This window comes from Tachypleus tridentatus, chromosome 2 (genome assembly GCF_004210375.1).
Source record: "Tachypleus tridentatus isolate NWPU-2018 chromosome 2, ASM421037v1, whole genome shotgun sequence".
Classification (NCBI taxonomy): Eukaryota; Metazoa; Arthropoda; class Merostomata; order Xiphosura; family Limulidae; genus Tachypleus; species Tachypleus tridentatus.
This window is the reverse complement of record NC_134826.1, coordinates 65785391-65805290: the sequence shown is the minus strand read 5'-3', so window position 1 is coordinate 65805290 and position 19900 is coordinate 65785391. Positions and strand designations below refer to the sequence as shown.

Here is a 19900-nt window from a genome sequence, read left to right as displayed (position 1 = left end):
ACATGGGATGTAGGAGCTGGAGGACATTACAAAAGAAGCGTACCAGGACTGTTTCAACAAGTGGAAACACCGTTGCGATAAGTGTGTGCATTGGGGAGGAGAGTACTTTGAAGGGGTTTCAGACCTGTAACTTCTAAATAAAGTACATTTTGTTTTATGACGTCAGTCCGCGTATTTTTTTAACAGACCTCGTATATTCTTTTACCCCCACCCCAGCATGTCTAACATCCAACATAAAATGTGGCCTAGCTAACTAATGAATGAATATTTCATACAAATTTCTTATCTTGTTTTTTCTTGTTCTATGTATGAGATGAGGTTCACTTGCATATGAAATAAAGAATACACAGTGATTTGACTCATTTTGGTATTTAGTAAACTCAATGTTATATGCCCTTTGAAACATAATTCTTTAAAATGTAATTATATTTTTCATTCATTAAGCAGCTTATAATGATATTTTCATATATAAATTCTGTGTTTATGTAGATTTACAGAATGGACCAGTATGCTGGAGAGTTTGTGCTCACTTTTCCTCGAGCATACCATGCTGGCTTCAACCAGGGCTACAATTTTGCTGAGGCTGTTAACTTTTGTCCAGCTGATTGGGTAAGATGTTGTCTAAAAATACTTCATTTGTGATTGGCCACTTGTTTTAATTATTACTTGAGTTTCTACTTCTGTACTGGATAAACAGTCCACCACTTGTGTTAACACCTCTCTTCTTTCTATGGCCGTATATCTTATACACAGGTTCTTTAGAAACTTTATTTTTTTCTAAATTTCTGGTATTGAAAATAACTATTTGCTTAACTTTCTTATTGTATTTTCTTGTGTGAACAAGTAAGAACTTGATTTTTTGGTTTTTTTTTCACATTCTTTGCCTCTCTATGTAATTATAACATAAGAATAGATTAGATTGAAGTTATATGGCTTTGAAATATTGTATATCGTTTCAAACTTTGATAACATTAAAGTTTTGTATATGTTGACTGTGAAGAAGGTGCTAGTGCTTTACAAACAGATTTGAATAATTTGATGAGTTAGGTGAATAAGTGACAAATAATAAATTTAAGCTATAATAAACACGAGGTAATGGATGTTGAATATCACAGTTTGAATTATGAGTATAGATTTTGATGAGAATAACTTTTACAGTTTTATGGAAGAAAAAGATTTTTATCTGGTTGATAAGACTCTTAAGCCATCCATGCAGTGTTCGTTTGCTAGTTCAGGTCAAATAGGATTTTAGGTTGCATCTACAGAAATACTGAATACAGGTCTAAGGAAGTACTAATGTTGTATAAGATATTGGTTAGAACACGTTCAGAGTATTGCATTTGTTCATGGTCTTGTTATTTTAGGAGGAACATTAAATTGTTGGAAATGGTTCAGACAAGGGCTGCTAAGATGATATCTGTCATACAATGGCAGATGAAGATATCTCTTTTTTTTTTTTCTTTCTTTCTTTCAAGAAAGAAGTTTGGGTGATCTGATTGAGATGGTTAAAATTGTTAAAGGGATTGATAGTGTTGATGTATCATCTTTGTTGATATCTGATAGTAAGTCTGGAATACACAGATATAAAACTTGACCATCTGTCGTTAAAGTTATCTTTGTTTTTAACAGAGTGGTTGGAACTTGCCTTCAGATATGGTGGATACAGTTAGTTTAAGGCTGTTTAAGGAAAAGCGTGATAAATGTATGAATGATAATGTGAATGAATTTGAGTGTTTTATTTTAGAGTTTAGTGCAATGAATGGGACACTTACCATATTCCTTGTTGTCATTAAATTGTATGTGAATCTCTTCCTATAAATGCTATCTATAACAGTTTATGTAACATTTCAGTGCAAAACTTTATCAAGAAGCTCATGATTTCTAAAAGTTTTTGAGCTGGTTCTTTAACTGAAATATTTAAACCTTTTAATTTTGAGTTCTTGTAGTTTATTTTAATAGTTTTAGTTATTCTAGAGAATAGCTTGTTTAAATATTTTAGTTTGTCATACCTCTGTTAAAATGATTGGTTTTTCTGTTAATTTTTCCAGCTACCAGTTGGACGTGCATGTATATCTCATTATGGTCTTCTCCATCGTTTCTGTGTCTTTTCTCACGATGAGTTGGTGTGTAAGATGGCTTCAGATCCAAATAAGTTAGGTATAAGTCTTGCTGCATCTACTTTTCTGGATATGTTAAAGATGGTAGAAAATGAGAGAGATATGAGGAAATCCCTTCTGGAATGGGTAGGTTGTGTTAGATGTAAAATGTAACAGATGATAAACAAACATGTTCTTAGAGAACAAATGGAATAAAACTCAAAGCTATTTTCTTGTTTTAATTTTTACCAAAAACAGTTAAATGATTTAATTAGTGGTTAACAACTGTATTTATTGTAAAGTGTGATTAAATGTGGTGTAGTTAACTGTTGTAATTACTTGGGAAATATTCTTGGAGGGCACCAACTGATTCAGTCATGATAGTATAAATATACAGTAGTGATTGATTTAAAGAACAATATAAGTATACTGTAGGAATCGATTTAACTCTACTGACACTGCTTAGACCCAACTTGTAACCATTTGTACTTATCACAGTTTACATATTAGTAACTTATATTAAATTTATCTTTACAAAAGTTGGTAGACTTTTAGTAAACTTTACAATGCTTTTGCATGTGAAAAGTCAGGTTTTTAGTGAATTATTTTTTATTAACATTTGTTCATGAAATTGTCAATTATTTTTAACTAGTACAAGAGTAGGTGATTTTCATTCTGAGATGAAAAATACTCTTCTTTGTCTGAAGAATTTCATATTTCATTTGTATAACCTCTGGAACTTCTTAATCATGGGGTTTCAAAGTACATACCTTATGAGTTTCAACTGTTAAGCATATCCCATAAATTTTTTGTGTTTATTTTATTTTCAACATCTAAAGTTAAACCCACTGTAAATAAATCTGACATCATGGATTATCTCAGTGTATGTTTTAGCCCATAGTTGCACACTTTACCTATAATATGACACTCTCAAGAGCAAGAATACGTGCACAAAACAGAAAAGTGTCATTCATACATGTCCCTGCTCCAAGAATACAAAACTGGACTAAGCAGCTTATGTTTCCTACAACAGTTATAAAAGAAACTTCCAAGGGTAATAAAATTGCAATTAAAATGTGTGAAAACATTATTATGTAGTTCAAAGTTGCACTAGTTCAATAAATGTTGTAGGTTCTCAGCCTCGCTGATCCATTTACATCACAAGTGTTTCTGTAGTACTGCTCATCTGTTTGTGTATAGTGTTATATGAGCACATACTTGTAAGATTTATTACACTCTTCTTTTAAAGCTGTTACGTTTTGAATGTGGTTTTAAACTTACCTCAATTTAGACAATTAAAATAACACAAATACAGCAGACCCAACTGTTGGCCTACAAAACTTTTATTTTAACTGTTGAATGATACGTGTATAAATATACATTATACATATTACTATTTAATTATTAGGTGTTTAAATTTTAGTTATAATTCTTAAAACATAGAAAGTGAAATGAAAAATACATTAAAAAACATTGATTTCATGTACGTACCCATTTTACGAATTTCTGCACTCAGGCATATGTACGATCCTAAACCTTATCTAGACTTGCTGATGGAGTGTGTAGAGATGATTTTTGTAAGCTTCAAACATTAACTTTTGAAAATTAAAAAAAACATTAAATTACAGTATTAGAATCCTGTACTTTAGTAGTGTCTTGAAGTAAAGTATATGTGGGTTTTAAAAAAATCTTATTCATATTCAAAGAAATGACTTATTGATCACATATCTATAATTTCAGCAAAATTCTTTCTTTTACCCTCAAGTCACTGATAAACAACTGTCAGAATTACATATAGGGGAAACTCTTTTTCTGTTGGTTATAACCTTGAGCTACTTAGTAAAAGGTGGTACTAGTTAAGAACTTTCAAATGATTGGTTTGAAGGACAAAACCACTCCAGTAGATTTTTTAAATATATTGATAGCTCAGCATATAGAGATGGAAGGTACTTATTTTATATTTAGCTTGTCTATATCTCAAATCTGAATTTCTAATTCATTAGATACTTCTACATGTTGTATGGTGGGTGTGATAAAATAGAAACTGAGCAATAAGACAGCTGGATGTGTTATGTGACACACAAAAACTGATACATAACTTTTTTCTTTTCATTTCCTTTTAAATTAGGAAAATAAAACATATATAATTTTAAAATTTAAATTATAAACTATGTTTTGATACCAGTCTCATTGATATAAGTAATAAAAATTTTGTCATAAAAAATTTACAAATGATGCTAAAAATGTGCACTTCCACCTACAGGGGTGGAACAGGGGCAAAAATGTTAAACAACAGTATAAACATACTGTAGTAACTGATTTAAATAACAGTACAAACATACTGTAGTAACTGATTTAAATAACAGTACAAACATACTGTAGTAACTGCTTTAAACAACAGTATAAACATACTTAGTAACTGATTTAAACAACAGTACAAACATACTGTAGTAACTGATTTAAACAACAGTACAAGTATATTCAGTGAATAAATACCTACAAATGTCATGTTTATATTTCAGGGTGTAACTGAATCTGAGCGTGAAGCATTTGAACTGCTGCCAGATGATGAACGTCAGTGTGATTATTGTAAAACTACATGTTTTCTATCTGCAGTAACATGCTCTTGTGACAGTAGTAAGTTTTGTGTAATTTAATCACTTGTTAATATGTTTCTTACAAGTAATTGTAAGAAAATAAAAAAGCTATATAAAGTCTGTTAGCTAAACATTGATGCTGATGAATTATTTATTATTTGTATACCCAAAAAATTAGTTATTAAGAATATTATGGTGTAAATTAATTTCTGTTCTGCTCATAGATGCTCGGCATTTCCTATAATTGTCTTAAGATCAACTGTCACAGAAAGTTTTTGAAAAACTTTGTTTTACTGGAGTGAAGCAACCCTTAGAAATATTGATTTTCTAGTTACTATTTGTTTCAAGTTACCAATTCCTTCCAGCTTTTGTTAATTATAAGATTCTGTCTATTTAAACTGATTTCCACATCATGTGTTTTGGTTAATTTATTACCTGAATTGTTCCTTTGACACTTGGGATATGTTTGCAAATTAATTTTGAAAGAGAATATTGTTTACATAATTTTGCATTGTTGCTTAGTTTTAATAATAACATACACATATCCTTTAGTGTTTGGAAGCCTGCTTGTTAACTACTGACAATATACTGGTGTTAAAAGTTTTTGTTTTAATTATAAATACTTACTGATAACATGGTGGTTTTAATTTTTTTGTTTTTCAGTAATAAGATGTGCTCTCAGTTCTGAGGATTAATTAAATGTTGGTATGTCTTACTGAATTTTCTTTTATTTGCATCTGGTTTGTATCCTTTCTGAAGTTTCCTTTTTCTAAATTAATTTTTCAGGTAAACTAGTGTGTATCACCCATAAAGAAAAACTGTGCTCATGTTTACCCAGCAAACATTGTTTAAGGTAAAAATATTTTTGTTATGTTGTGAATGCTTTCAAGCTTCCTGATGCACGATTATGATATTTGTTTGACCAAAATTTTAAAACGTACATTAAAAGCAAAAGTCAAAAGCATTTATTTATATGTCATGTTGTCTTTAAGTAGCTCAATGGTAAGTATGTGAACGTAAACACTAAAGACTGGGTTTGATACTTGTGATGAGTACAGCAGGTATAACTTGTGATGTTGCTTTGCCCTTAACAAACATGTCATTCATTTACTTCAGTTGTACATTCTGATGATGTGAGGGCCACCAGTCCTTCAGCATGTGGTAATTTAACATACAACTCACTCTTTTATTAGATACCGTTATACACTTGATGAATTTCCGGTGATGTTGCATCGTTTGAAAGTGAGAGCAGAGTCGTTTGACTATTGGGCTGTGAATGTACAAAAAGCTTTAGAAGGTCCTGAAGATGAAAAACTAGGTGAGAGGATAGAACTTAATATTAGATTCTATAATAATAATAACCAGAGAAAAGCAGATTAATATGTAATTTGTACGAAAGCTTTTAAAATAAGTTATGACGTTGTTTCTTTTAAATCAGAAACATCGATGTAACCTTACCTTGGTTGATAATTTGTTAACACTTGATTTTTACGGTGATCCTTATGATGAAACCTTTTGCAATGGAAAATATGTTACGAGGCTACTATCATAATGCATGAGCTTCAGGTAGAGCATGGCTTGATCTGTCAATGTGAGCTTTACTGACATGAGTAAATGGAATTGTTCTAATGTAACATATTCAACATCTCTATATCAAATACGAAGAAAATATCATGAAACTATTAAGTTGTGTACTTGTTATAAATAGCTAATGCTTATTATTTTAATTTTATTTTTTCTGTATATTTTCCAGATATTGCAGAGCTGAAAGAGTTGATACAAGAAGCAGAAACAAACGGCTTTCCTAAAACAGAGATATTAGATGCTTTAGAAGATGTAATTGAGGATGCTGATAAGTGTTCTAGCTTTGCACAACAGCTTCTCAGTAGGAAAGTTAGGACAAGGTGAATGATAAGTTTAGATCAGGTTTTAACACTGGTTAGTAAGAAAGTTAGGACAAGGTGAATGATAAGATTAGATCAGGTTTTAACACTGGTTAGTAAGAAAGTTAGGACAAGGTGAATGATAAGATTAGATCAGGTTTTAATACTGGTTAGTAGGAAAGTTAGGACAAGGTGAATGATAAGTTTAGATCAGGTTTTAACACTGGTTAGTAAGAAAGTTAGGACAAGGTGAATGATAAGTTTAGATCAGGTTTTAACACTGGTTAGTAAGAAAGTTAGGACAAGGTGAATGATAAGTTTAGATCAGGTTTTAACACTGGTTAGTAAGAAAGTTAGGACAAGGTGAATGATAAGTTTAGATCAGGTTTTAACACTGGTTAGTAAGAAAGTTAGGACAAGGTGAATGATAAGTTTAGATCAGGTTTTAACACTGGTTAGTAAGAAAGTTAGGACAAGATGAATGATAAGTTTAGATCAGGTTTTAATACTGGTTAGTAGGAAAGTTAGGACAAGGTGAATGATAAGTTTAGATCAGGTTTTAATACTGGTTAGTAGGAAAGTTAGGACAAGGTGAATGATAAGTTTAGATCAGGTTTTAACACTGGTTAGTAAGAAAGTTAGGACAAGGTGAATGATAAGTTTAGATCAGGCTTTAACACTGGTTAGTAAGAAAGTTAGGACAAGGTGAATGATAAGTTTAGATCAGGTTTTAACACTGGTTAGTAAGAAAGTTAGGACAAGGTGAATGATAAGTTTAGATCAGGTTTTAACACTGGTTAGTAAGAAAGTTAGGACAAGGTAAATGATAAGTTTAGATCAGGTTTTAACACTGGTTAGTAAGAAAGTTAGGACAAGGTGAATGATAAGTTTAGATCAGGTTTTAACACTGGTTAGTAAGAAAGTTAGGACAAGGTGAATGATAAGTTTAGATCAGGTTTTAATACTGGTTAGTAGGAAAGTTAGGACAAGGTGAATGATAAGTTTAGATCAGGTTTTAACACTGGTTAGTAGGAAAGTTAGGACAAGGTGAATGATACATTTAGATCTGGCTTTAACACTGGTTAGTTGGAAAGTTAGGACAAGGTGAATGATACATTTAGATCAGGCTTTAACACTGGTTAGTTGGAAAGTTAGGACAAGGTGAATGATAAGTTTAGATCAGGTTTTAACACTGGTTAGTAAGAAAGTTAGGACAAGGTGAATGATAAGTTTAGATCAGGTTTTAATACTGGTTAGTAGGAAAGTTAGGACAAGGTGAATGATACATTTAGATCAGGTTTTAACACTGGTTAGTAAGAAAGTTAGGACAAGGTGAATGATAAGTTTAGATCAGGCTTTAATACTGGTTAGTTGGAAAGTTAGGACAAGGTGAATGATAAGTTTAGATCAGGTTTTAACACTGGTTAGTAAGAAAGTTAGGACAAGGTGAATGATAAGTTTAGATCAGGTTTTAATACTGGTTAGTAGGAAAGTTAGGACAAGGTGAATGATACATTTAGATCAGGTTTTAACACTGGTTAGTAAGAAAGTTAGGACAAGGTGAATGATAAGTTTAGATCAGGTTTTAACACTGGTTAGTAGGAAAGTTAGGACAAGGTGAATGATAAGTTTAGATCAGGTTTTAACACTGGTTAGTAAGAAAGTTAGGACAAGGTGAATGATAAGTTTAGATCAGGTTTTAATACTGGTTAGTAGGAAAGTTAGGACAAGGTGAATGATAAGTTTAGATCAGGTTTTAATACTGGTTAGTAGGAAAGTTAGGACAAGGTGAATGATAAGTTTAGATCAGGTTTTAACACTGGTTAGTAGGAAAGTTAGGACAAGGTGAATGATAAGTTTAGATCAGGTTTTAATACTGGTTAGTAGGAAAGTTAGGACAAGGTGAATGATACATTTAGATCTGGCTTTAACACTGGTTAGTTGGAAAGTTAGGACAAGGTGAATGATACATTTAGATCAGGCTTTAACACTGGTTAGTTGGAAAGTTAGGACAAGGTGAATGATACATTTAGATCAGGCTTTAATACTGGTTAGTTGGAAAGTTAGGACAAGGTGAATGATAAGTTTAGATCAGGTTTTAACACTGGTTAGTAAGAAAGTTAGGACAAGGTGAATGATAAGTTTAGATCAGGTTTTAACACTGGTTAGTAAGAAAGTTAGGACAAGGTGAATGATAAGTTTAGATCAGGTTTTAACACTGGTTAGTTGGAAAGTTAGGACAAGGTGAATGATAAGTTTAGATCAGGTTTTAACACTGGTTAGTTGGAAAGTTAGGACAAGGTGAATGATAAGTTTAGATCAGGTTTTAACACTGGTTAGCTGGAAAGATTAGAGACAAGGTGAATGATAAGTTTAGATCAGGTTTTAACACTGGTTAGTTGGAAAGTTAGGACAAGGTGAATGATAAGTTTAGATCAGGTTTTAACACTGGTTAGTTGGAAAGTTAGGACAAGGTGAATGATAAGTTTAGATCAGGTTTTAACACTGGTTAGTAAGAAAGTTAGGACAAGGTGAATGATAAGTTTAGATCAGGTTTTAACACTGGTTAGTAAGAAAGTTAGGACAAGGTGAATGATAAGTTTAGATCAGGTTTTAATACTGGTTAGTTGGAAAGATTAGAGACAAGGTGAATGATAAGTTTAGATCAGGTTTTAACACTGGTTAGTTGGAAAGTTAGGACAAGGTGAATGATAAGTTTAGATCAGGTTTTAACACTGGTTAGTAGGAAAGTTAGGACAAGGTGAATGATAAGTTTAGATCAGGTTTTAACACTGGTTAGTAAGAAAGTTAGGACAAGGTGAATGATAAGTTTAGATCAGGTTTTAATACTGGTTAGTAGGAAAGTTAGGACAAGGTGAATGATAAGTTTAGATCAGGTTTTAATACTGGTTAGTTGGAAAGTTAGGACAAGGTGAATGATAAGTTTAGATCAGGTTTTAACACTGGTTAGTAAGAAAGTTAGGACAAGGTGAATGATAAGTTTAGATCAGGTTTTAACACTGGTTAGTAAGAAAGAGATTAGAGACAAGGTGAATGATAAGTTTAGATCAGGTTTTAACACTGGTTAGTAAGAAAGTTAGGACAAGGTGAATGATAAGTTTAGATCAGGTTTTAACACTGGTTAGTAAGAAAGTTAGGACAAGGTGAATGATAAGTTTAGATCAGGTTTTAATACTGGTTAGTAGGAAAGTTAGGACAAGGTGAATGATACATTTAGATCAGGTTTTAACACTGGTTAGTAAGAAAGTTAGGACAAGGTGAATGATAAGTTTAGATCAGGCTTTAATACTGGTTAGTAGGAAAGTTAGGACAAGGTGAATGATACATTTAGATCTGGCTTTAACACTGGTTAGTTGGAAAGTTAGGACAAGGTGAATGATACATTTAGATCAGGCTTTAACACTGGTTAGTTGGAAAGTTAGGACAAGGTGAATGATACATTTAGATCAGGCTTTAATACTGGTTAGTTGGAAAGTTAGGACAAGGTGAATGATACATTTAGATCTGGCTTTAACACTGGTTAGTAGGAAAGTTAGGACAAGGTGGATGATACATTTAGATCAGGTTTTAACACTAGTTGTAGCTTATAATAAACTTGTTAAATTACTGAATAACGTACGATAATGATTTGTTCATTAGAACCATAGGGCTGTAAATGTGTATTTTTAGTTTTTAGATGGCATACATGATTTTTTCCAAAACTTATTTACCATTTGCTGTCACTACAGCTATTTCTCAATTTCCAGGCTTTCCATCCTTTGCTCATCTAAGCTTTGAGAATGTTTGCTCCTGTCTTTTATACTCCACCCAAATGTTTTAGGGAAATTCTAACTTGCAGATTTCTCCACCACCTAGAGAGTGACCTCTGTCTAGGTATTGTGCATAAGCATCTCATAATGTAATCACTTTTTTTTGACAAAGCATTTGCATGGGTTTATTACAACAGGAGTGTTATGATTATTTAGTAATTGTGCTTTTGAACACAGCTGGCATTTCAGTGAATATCTTTATAATTATACATTATGCAACAAAACCATGAAAACCTTTGCTGACTGGTATAAATTCCTGAGTTAATGTTTCTACTTTAGATATCAATCAGATCTCTTCCACCTTTATTATGTGGTATTTGTCAACAGTCAGGGTAGGGGGGCACTATCAGTCTAACTGTCTGTGATATGATCCATGATGTATGTAGACCAAGGATGTCTCTCCCAGGGTTTGTGAGGTGACTTTTGCAAATGATCTAGAATTACTGGTGAGAATTTAGAATCATTTTTATTGGCTGCTTATTTTACTAAGTTGGCCTCAACAGAAAATTATTTTGATCAGCCACCTCCAGCCCCTTTTTTTCAATTCATAACTTGGGTTTGTTAGGTTTTGGGGTCTCTCCTTTCACACATGACTTCTTCCTTATTAGTAGAAAAGATGACTAGTGACTACTTGGATTTTCCTCATTCTTCTGATATTGCTGTTCGTGGTAAGAGATTTGCTACTCAGGTACATGGTGGTATAGCTATGCCTTGTCCCTCATGTTTATCAGAGCAACATACATTTGCTTATCACCACCAGAAGGCCTATTTAGATTCTCAATAAATGGACCCCCTTTTGGACCTGTGTGGTTCTAAATTAAAAGCTGTAACAATTTAATTAGATCACAGTTTTCTCAGATGCACCTTATTCTCACTGTCCTGAGCTCTTTATCTTCAGTCTAACTTTTGTTTGAAACTTATCAATATTCCCTTAAGTAAGTTGAGGATGAGTTGGGGATTTTGCTGACATCTAACTCAGAGAGATTGTTTTCTTCCATTCTTTCTTTGTTTTCCTGGCTGATTTGTTGTTGAGATTTATTTGTTCAAAAGAGTTCTTTAACCGTCTTCTGCCCTCAGGGAGTTATAGGAAGCTCCTTTTCTTTGTCCTATCTTATTTGCTGCAGTTGCAGAGATGTTAGAAAGTTATTGGAGAAATTTGCAAATTACAATTTTTCTTTTCTTCATTCAAGTGGGGTATAAAAGATTGTAGCAAGCATTCCATGCTTACTTGAGCACAGAGTGGAAACCTTGGAAGTAAGTAACTAGCTATAGTATCAGTGGATGGTAAGTATTATTGTAAATACACTTTCAGTTTAGGAAAAAGTTAACTTTCAGCTTAGTATTTTAATAAAGGCATGGAAATTGGTTTAAAAATAAAATCCTTTATTTCACAAGGCCAAGCTATTTATAAAGAAATTTATTGTACTTTTAGAGACAGTTGTTAGAAAATATATAATTTAGTTTGTATATGCTTTTTTCAAATACTGGTTTGCCTAAAACATAGAGCAATGATCAAAACAGATTTTCATGTTTTTGTTTGCAAGATGATAAAATATCCAGTTATTACAGGAAGAAAGGTTCTCTAACTGTACTGTTGTTGTATTATTGTGTGGCTTAACATTATGTCATTCTTTCATAGGGAAGACTGTACACACTTTTATTTTTTTTGTCCATGACACAATTGCCTCACTTTCTTAATATCAGCTATGGCAGAATCTTGTCTCTCCATGCTGACTTTCTGTATAGTACAAGGTTATGATAGTTTAAAATTTGTGGATGTTTATTTTCTTTCCTGTTTATTTTGAAGATAATGTGATTATAACATTGGTACAAGAATATTGAATTTCTTTTTATATATCCATGTGGGTGATGTTTGATCAGATTAATATTAATGTTTACATTAGGAATTGTAGAAGGTAATATATATTTCTACCCAACTACTACCTGTTAATTTATTAATCTTTTATGGGCTAAAAATAATTAACCACAAGCCTATGCAACCAATGAAACAGTATATTTTAATTGTTACACGCGCGCACGCATGCACGCACACACTTTTGATCTTCATAATTCATCATTACTCAACTGATGAGTATGATTTTTGTTCCAAATCTATTTTTAAAATTACTCAAATTTTTCATGAAAAAGAAACAGTTTCTAATGGTTTTTCAAGTCATTCCAGTATAATTTTATTGTGCATTGATTTATTGATATAATGTCAGGCAAACATTCATCTTTGTGACTTCATTTCTTTAAACTCTCACAATTTCTCTTCTCCAACATTTGAGCATTAATGGTTTTTGTGTTTCATTCTGTACATGCTCCTTTTGTAAACAATCCACTCTCTGTGTATATTGTTCCTCCTTGGAATTGTAAGCCTTTTGACTAAATGTGGTTATACGTGAGAATCCTTTAGACTAGATATTGTTACATATTTAGATATTTTATTTAGTATTGTAACTGTAAGGCCTTTAGACTAGATGTTACATAATTTGATATTTTATATAGTATTGTAATTGTAAAGTCTTTAGATGTTCTTACATATTTAGATATTTTATTTAGTATTGGAACTTTTATGCCTTTAGCTTAGATTTAGTTTAATGCCAGAATCATTCTATTAGAGTTTTTATATCTAATATGTTGCTACACTTTCAACATTGACATTAAACCCCAGTATTTTTTCTTTACATATAATAAGTAGTTTAAAGTATCTGATTGTTACATGTACTTTTTGAATCTATTCTTATATTTTTTAATTAATATAATGCAAAAAACAATCTTTATACTTAATGGAAAGTTTTTTGTTTCATGCCTCCCAAGTTTTTTTGTCTTTCATTTAAGGTTTCAGTTTACTGTTTTATGTCCTCTAGAACCTTTATATAAATCATACGAGGAAGCAGTACTGCTTTTCCTTCCTTACTTGTTTGAGTGGCATTTAGAGTTGGTTAAACCATCATGTTATTTCCTGAATGATGTTTTTCTTTTTCATGTATATTCATAAATAACAAAACAATAAAAGTATGTTTGATGAATTACTTTGTTTCTGATTTGTCATTGTCATAAATGTAAAGTCTGTGTTTGATATTCATACAGGAACTGGCAGACAGTGGGTTCTAAGAGCATGCCACAAATCACTGTTGAGGAACTTAAGATATTTTATGAACAGATGTGCAAACTACCTTGTGAAATCAAAGAAAGAGTTCTTATTAAAGTGAGATCATTTTAAATAAATTTGTATTCTTAATGAACAAATGTACAGAAGGCAAACAAGACTATTAAACATAATAAAGTATGAATTGCTAAACCTTCAAGTGACAGGACTACTTAGTAACCAAAATAAAATACAGTGCACTATAAGATAATGTTAAATGCTTCCTTGAACATAGTACAAACTATCTGAGACTAGTATAACCCAATAACACACATTGATCAAAGTGCAGATTAAACTTGACTTCCCCTTAACCTGGACTTTGATATTAAAATTTTTTTGGAATATAAAGTTTGTTATAGTACAAAGTAAATACTCAAACTGTTCTTTTATTTTTTGAAGAGCTCAGCACTGTGTAAAATAACACTAAACAAACACTTTTTAAACACAGTACAAAGTAAAGACATTCTTATAATGTTTGAAGTGCTATAATAAATGTTTAAATTGACAGAAGATATCTTTAAAGGAGATGTGTTATAAACTAGTGTTTATGTTAAATTGTATATTCAAAATAATCATTATCTTTTATTTCATGTATAAACTTTATTAACATGTTGGCTCTCACACAATCCCACTGATGGGTCATGATAGTCTTCCAGTAAGACCCATCAGTGAATCATGCTCTATTTTCTTTTAAAGGCTACTTATTGGCTGGGACACAATGGCTACATGTATACACTCTTCCTTACAAAAGTAATTGTAAAATGACTAGTGAGACCCTGGAAAGTATCGGCAAAATAGGGTTAGGAGCCAACGTGTTAAACCTTTTTTTTTAATTGACAGTGGCTAAGATGATTCTTGTAATTTGATTTTGTGCACTGTTGGAAATTGAGACATTAGGTCTTTATGAAAAGGTAGTGAAGTTTTGGTTGGTTGCAGTATGTATTCATAAGATTTGTAATTTTATAAATTTGTACGAATATACAAAGTTATGCTTTTTATTAAGATACATTGTCAAGCTGAACATTTGCAACTGATTCGAATTAACAGTGTTTATGATGTGGAGGAGACGTACTACAAAGAAAACATAAAACATTAATGGTTGTATGAAAAATGAAATACTCAAACCAACAGAAATATGAAAAATATTTTAAGACTGCAATCTGTTACTTCCAGTATGTTTGTTGTTTTAACAAGATCAAATTTTTAATTTCAAATTCAGTACTGTAAGCTGTGTAACAGGTTCTTTTTTTCTATATAAAATATTTTCTATTTTTACAAACCAGGATATGGTTGAACAAGTGGCTCAGTTCGAAAAAGAGGCCAAACTGCTGCTGGATCATGAACTGCCAGATGTTAAAAAATTAGAAAAAGTTTTGGATAATGGTTTAACTTTAGGTGTAGATCTTCCCCACCTTCTTCAGCTGAAACATGTAAGTTAGCAATTGTCTTCAGATGCAAAAGATAACCTGCCATTTCATGTTACAGAAAGGAAAAAGACTATTAGCCATATCAGTAAAAGTTACATCAAGTCCAATTCAGAGAGGTCAGCACTGATGATACATTTAATATCACTCATATGTCCTGTAAACAACAAATCTTGCCCTGTATCTACTATGGAAAAGCTACTCAGGTTATCTGCTACTGTTACTAACTTTGAACTTCTCACAAGAGAGAAGACGATTAGTTGACATCATGCAGTGTCAGTTACCTCTTTTTTTTTTTTTTTTTTCCTCTTATGCATACTATAATGTGAGGAACACTTTACTAACTAAATGAGTAGCAGGTAGCACTGACCATGCAGCTGTAGTAGTAACCTCTTACAAAGACTTGTGTCCACTTCTTTGTGTAATTAAAATTCTCTACAACATATTTTCATAAATAATAGAATATATATAATTTTACATAAAATGTTGATAGTGAACAGAGGTGTTACTTGTTAGTTTATTTAAACATTGTAAATAGTAATATTTGCTTGTTTCTTATGAAATAGGCTTATGTTCTTGTGGGAGTGTCTTATTTACTTTATTTTCCAAAGTTGTAAATTTCATCTGAAAGGTGTATCCATAAATCTGTATGTTTTGAATTTATAAAATTCAGGATTGATTACCAGCTTTTCTTTAGTTGCATAAAATATATTTATTCCATGTAATAAAATGTTATGAACTGTATTGGTCCTGGTATGTAGTTATAGGGTATGACAAATACAAGCTGTTTTCTTAAAATCAAGTGGTCTTTTTCCTTATGTCAGCACTAAAGTGTGTATTCCATTTTATTGCCATAAAAGAAACATGAAACTAATTTGGATGATGTATTTTTAGGCACCAAGTTTTGTGTTTTGATGGTTTCTCTGCTATACATCTTAAGTGCCATGGTATTATCAGTTTTAAGTAACTTTTATGTATAAGTAACTGAAAACTAAATTTGTAATTGAATGGTGATATTTATTGTGATTCCTGATGATGAGAAACCCACTTGAAGTAAAAATGTATCTCAGGATGGCTGGTATGGGTATTAACACTTGCAGAAACTCTTGCAAAGTCACTGGTTAGAAGACATGAAGTCATCACTCTCTAATCCAAAAAAAGTAACCCTGGAGACACTCAGGAAACTAATTGACTCTGGAGTGAATCTTCCTCCTCATTCTAGTGTGGAGAAAGCCATGGCTCATCTTCAGGATTTACTTACTAATGGTGAACATCTGGAAGAGAGGGCTAAAGGCTACCTTCAAGCCAAGTGTGTTGTATTTTATTGTAATCTTTATAAATGATAGAAATTTAAGTAATGTTTTTGAAATTATGAAGTTAGAAGAAAGAATTATTCAAAAATGATATGGTCAGAATTTTTTGTGCATGGATGTTAATTTTTGTCGTATAGTTATTTTTAATTTGTTATATATTACTTGCTCATTTTGTTATGCCCTTTAGTTGGTCAGATTTGTGATTTCAATATAATTTTATTGTGGTTTAAAAAAATCGATCTGTAACTCCACTATAATTTTATCATGGTTTAAAACCAGATCTGTTACTCCACTATAATTTTATCCTGTGGTTAACTTTAATAATTGTATTGTTAACCATCTTTCATTCAAGTATAGAACAGGGATAGTGAATCCATTAGGATGGAGTAATACCATGTTTATTTTTATGTAGGTTTGGATTTTTCAATCTGTATTAAAGTTTGTGTATATGAACATATATGACTGGTTATAATAATAATAATGCTAATTTGTATATGTGTAATTTACTAACAAGTGCCAAATTTTCTATACTAAAATGTTCAGTTTTAATAAATGTTGATCTATTTTTTGAAAGAGAAACCACTATTTTTTGTAACATATAACATTTTCTTTGTGTAAATTTTGTGTAATATTTGAAAACAAGCTTATAATAAGCATAATGAAGTATCACAATGACATGCTAAAGCATTTGTTACATTAAGTACTCCAGTATGGATTTATGGTAGTGAAAGATGTACATTGTAATGCTTTAGCTAAATGTATCTACTTTATGGTAGTATTTCCCTGTATTATTTTAAGAACAAGGATGCATTATCCAAAGTCTATTGAAAATACTATTTATTGAAGGAAGAATAAATAATTTTTTATTTGAAAGTATTTTGTAGTTGTATAAATAAATAAGCTATCATAAAAACATAAAATTGTTATTTTTGGTGGTGAGCATACAGACATTACATTTAATGTGTATTAACAATTATTACATTATTTTAATGTGTAAATCTTTTTCATAGAGTGAACAAAATTGTGTTTTTTGAAGGTTCATCATGCAACTGAATTTAGATATATATATTTTTTTTTTTTTTTCAGGTTCCAGAAAGAAGTACAAATTTTAGAGGATCTAGTGAATGAAGCCCATCCAATCCCTGTCTTCCTTCCAAATGTTTTGGCATTGAGAGACGTGATAAAAAAAGCAAAAGGTTGGTCAACGAAAGGTTTACAGGTAGATGAATATACATTGTGTTAAACTTTTTTTTATTTCAATACAGGTTTAAAATGCAAAAACCATTACAATATTTGTGACACATGTATCACACTGAATAGTTAAAAATTATATGTAGTTTCTTATACATTTAGTTATTAGTCATGCTTTTTAATAACAACTTACAGCATTAACCTTATCTCAATGGACTAATGCATTTTCCACAACCTTGTAACCACCATGTAACCACAGTGGTATACATACTATATTTCTCAAAATACTTATTGGAGCTTTACAAATGTTGAGAAGCTTTGTGTAAACATTAAAAGTCTTTTGTGAATGTAAAATCAGAATCTTTAAGTAAGTATATGGTGTAAGAGTCTGCATGTAAAATGATTTTCATATCATGAATATTTTATTTGACAATTTTCACATTTTGTATGTATAAACCATAAATAAATATAAAATTTTTTTGACAGAAACAACTTTTATCTGTTATTTTCCATTTTAGCTGTAAGGGTATTATAATGTGATGGTCAATCTCACTATTCATTGTAAAAGAGTTGGCAGTGGGTGGTAATGACTAACTACCTTCTAGTTTTTCACTACTAAATTAGGGACAACTAGTGCAAATAGTTGCATGAAATTCAAAACAACTCAAGCTTTTATTTTCTCCACTATAACTATATATGAGGTTGGTTACTTTGACTGGCTTTGCAATCCCACAAAAAGAAAAAAAGTAATTCTAAATCACCATATTTTTTCTTTCTAGAATGACTTCATATTGTAACACAAAACTACATTTGTTTATCTAAATTGCTTAAATATCATAACAGTGTATATCTGTTTATACTTAAATTTTATTGTTTTATTGGCCTTTGAAGCATGTATGAACTAATATTCCTCCTACAGAACTTGTAATTACTTGGTAATGTGTTATTCTAATGTGATAGCTAGTTTAATGTGTGTAATATTTACAGCCAATGAAGTGAAATACAAATTATTCTCCTACTATGACTAAATTCAGGTAACATTAATTTTTTTGTTTAACTAATACAGACTGTAGTAACAATGGAAAAAAATGTTTTTCTTAGTTAAGATTAGACATTAATTTTAATCTCTTAATTTATATGTGTATTTTTTTTTCTAGAATGCAAATGATTGTCAAAGTGCTGAGGAATTTGAGAACCTTACAGCACAAAGTCCTGTCCATTCAGAACAACTTGGACTCTTTTTAGAAAGAGCTCGTCAAATATTTCTGAAGAAGAACTCAAAGTACACACTTCTTGAGGTAATAATAAGTTACTTTTAGTATCACAGATCTGTTTTCATACATCTTGAGGTAATAATAAGTTACTTTTAGTATCACAGATCTGTATACATACATCTTGAGGTAATAATAAGTTACTTTTAGTATCACAGATCTGTTTTCATACATCTTGAGGTAATAATAAGTTATTTTTAATATTTCAGATCTGTATAGACATTTTATTAATCTTACATTGCAACAATTATTTATAAAGAATTTGGGTAGTTTACATTGTTAAAATAAGAAACTTGTTAGTTATATTACTAACACAAGCCTTCAGTTATTTTAAGATTTTTTGTATACTTATTAATCTATTTATGTTTTTATACATATTTGCTGTTTTAGATACAGATGTATAAAAGAGACCATTTATTTTAATATAATTATCTTTCATGTGTTCCTCTAATGAATGTTAAGATGCATATCTCAAATAGAAAAGTTTATATAAAATAAATTATTCTGGACTTTTTCCCACTTTCTTTCTTAGAAGTTTCCAGAAAATAAAATTTAGTTTGAAAATGCCAATCCAAAACACAATGAAGCCATTAATTTTTTTAACTTACAATGTGCACCTTTTTTTTTTAAAGCTGATAAAGTCTGTTACGTATAGAATTTACATTGCTCTAGTTGTTTGAGCTTTGTGGAAACAAAGGATGTTCACCCAATATTATCTTATTTTTTAAGGTTCTCTTACCAAGAAAGGATTTGGGGTTCTACTTTCACAAGAACAATAAAAGTAAATCAAAGGATGGTAATGATGACAGTGTAGATGAACCAGTAGTCTCTGATAACATGGATCATACTGAAAATCTAAGTGTAAGGTTATAGGCTTTAAACTAATCATAGTTATAAATGTATCTTATGAAAGTATTAGCAAGACAACATGTTAGATTAAAGTTTACAGGGAAGATAATGATCTTGTAAAAATATTTGTATGGCTGAGACCAGAGCTCTAAGGAAGGTTCACAGGACTGAAGTTTTGTATTGAGACAAAAGTATTCGTGGGGTTTGGTCCAAGAAGTTTAAGACAGAAATTTTACTTTTAGCTATAGAAAAGATGATCTTTATACAAAATTCACAGAATTGTGTTAAATATATC

The 19900-nt window shown here is 30.9% G+C and overlaps 1 protein-coding gene across 7 annotated transcripts in view; it reads left to right on the top strand.

The window, feature by feature from the left end:
- LOC143244051 (lysine-specific demethylase 5A-like) overlaps positions 1-19900 on the top strand; it is a 68660-nt gene that overhangs the window by 27625 nt on the left and 21135 nt on the right. For 5 of the 7 annotated variants that reach the window (XM_076488051.1, XM_076488050.1, XM_076488055.1 and 2 more), the window contains 12 exons: positions 490-609; positions 2049-2243; positions 4619-4733; positions 5480-5546; positions 5887-6011; positions 6447-6597; positions 13500-13617; positions 14841-14987; positions 16082-16290; positions 17381-17513; positions 18643-18783; positions 19486-19617. In XM_076488051.1, the coding sequence (XP_076344166.1) occupies positions 490-609; positions 2049-2243; positions 4619-4733; positions 5480-5546; positions 5887-6011; positions 6447-6597; positions 13500-13617; positions 14841-14987; positions 16082-16290; positions 17381-17513; positions 18643-18783; positions 19486-19617 (1653 nt within the window). The remainder of the gene's footprint in view (positions 1-489; positions 610-2048; positions 2244-4618; positions 4734-5479; positions 5547-5886; positions 6012-6446; positions 6598-13499; positions 13618-14840; positions 14988-16081; positions 16291-17380; positions 17514-18642; positions 18784-19485; positions 19618-19900) is intronic. The other 2 variants (XM_076488053.1, XM_076488052.1) reach the window with 1 other exon arrangement.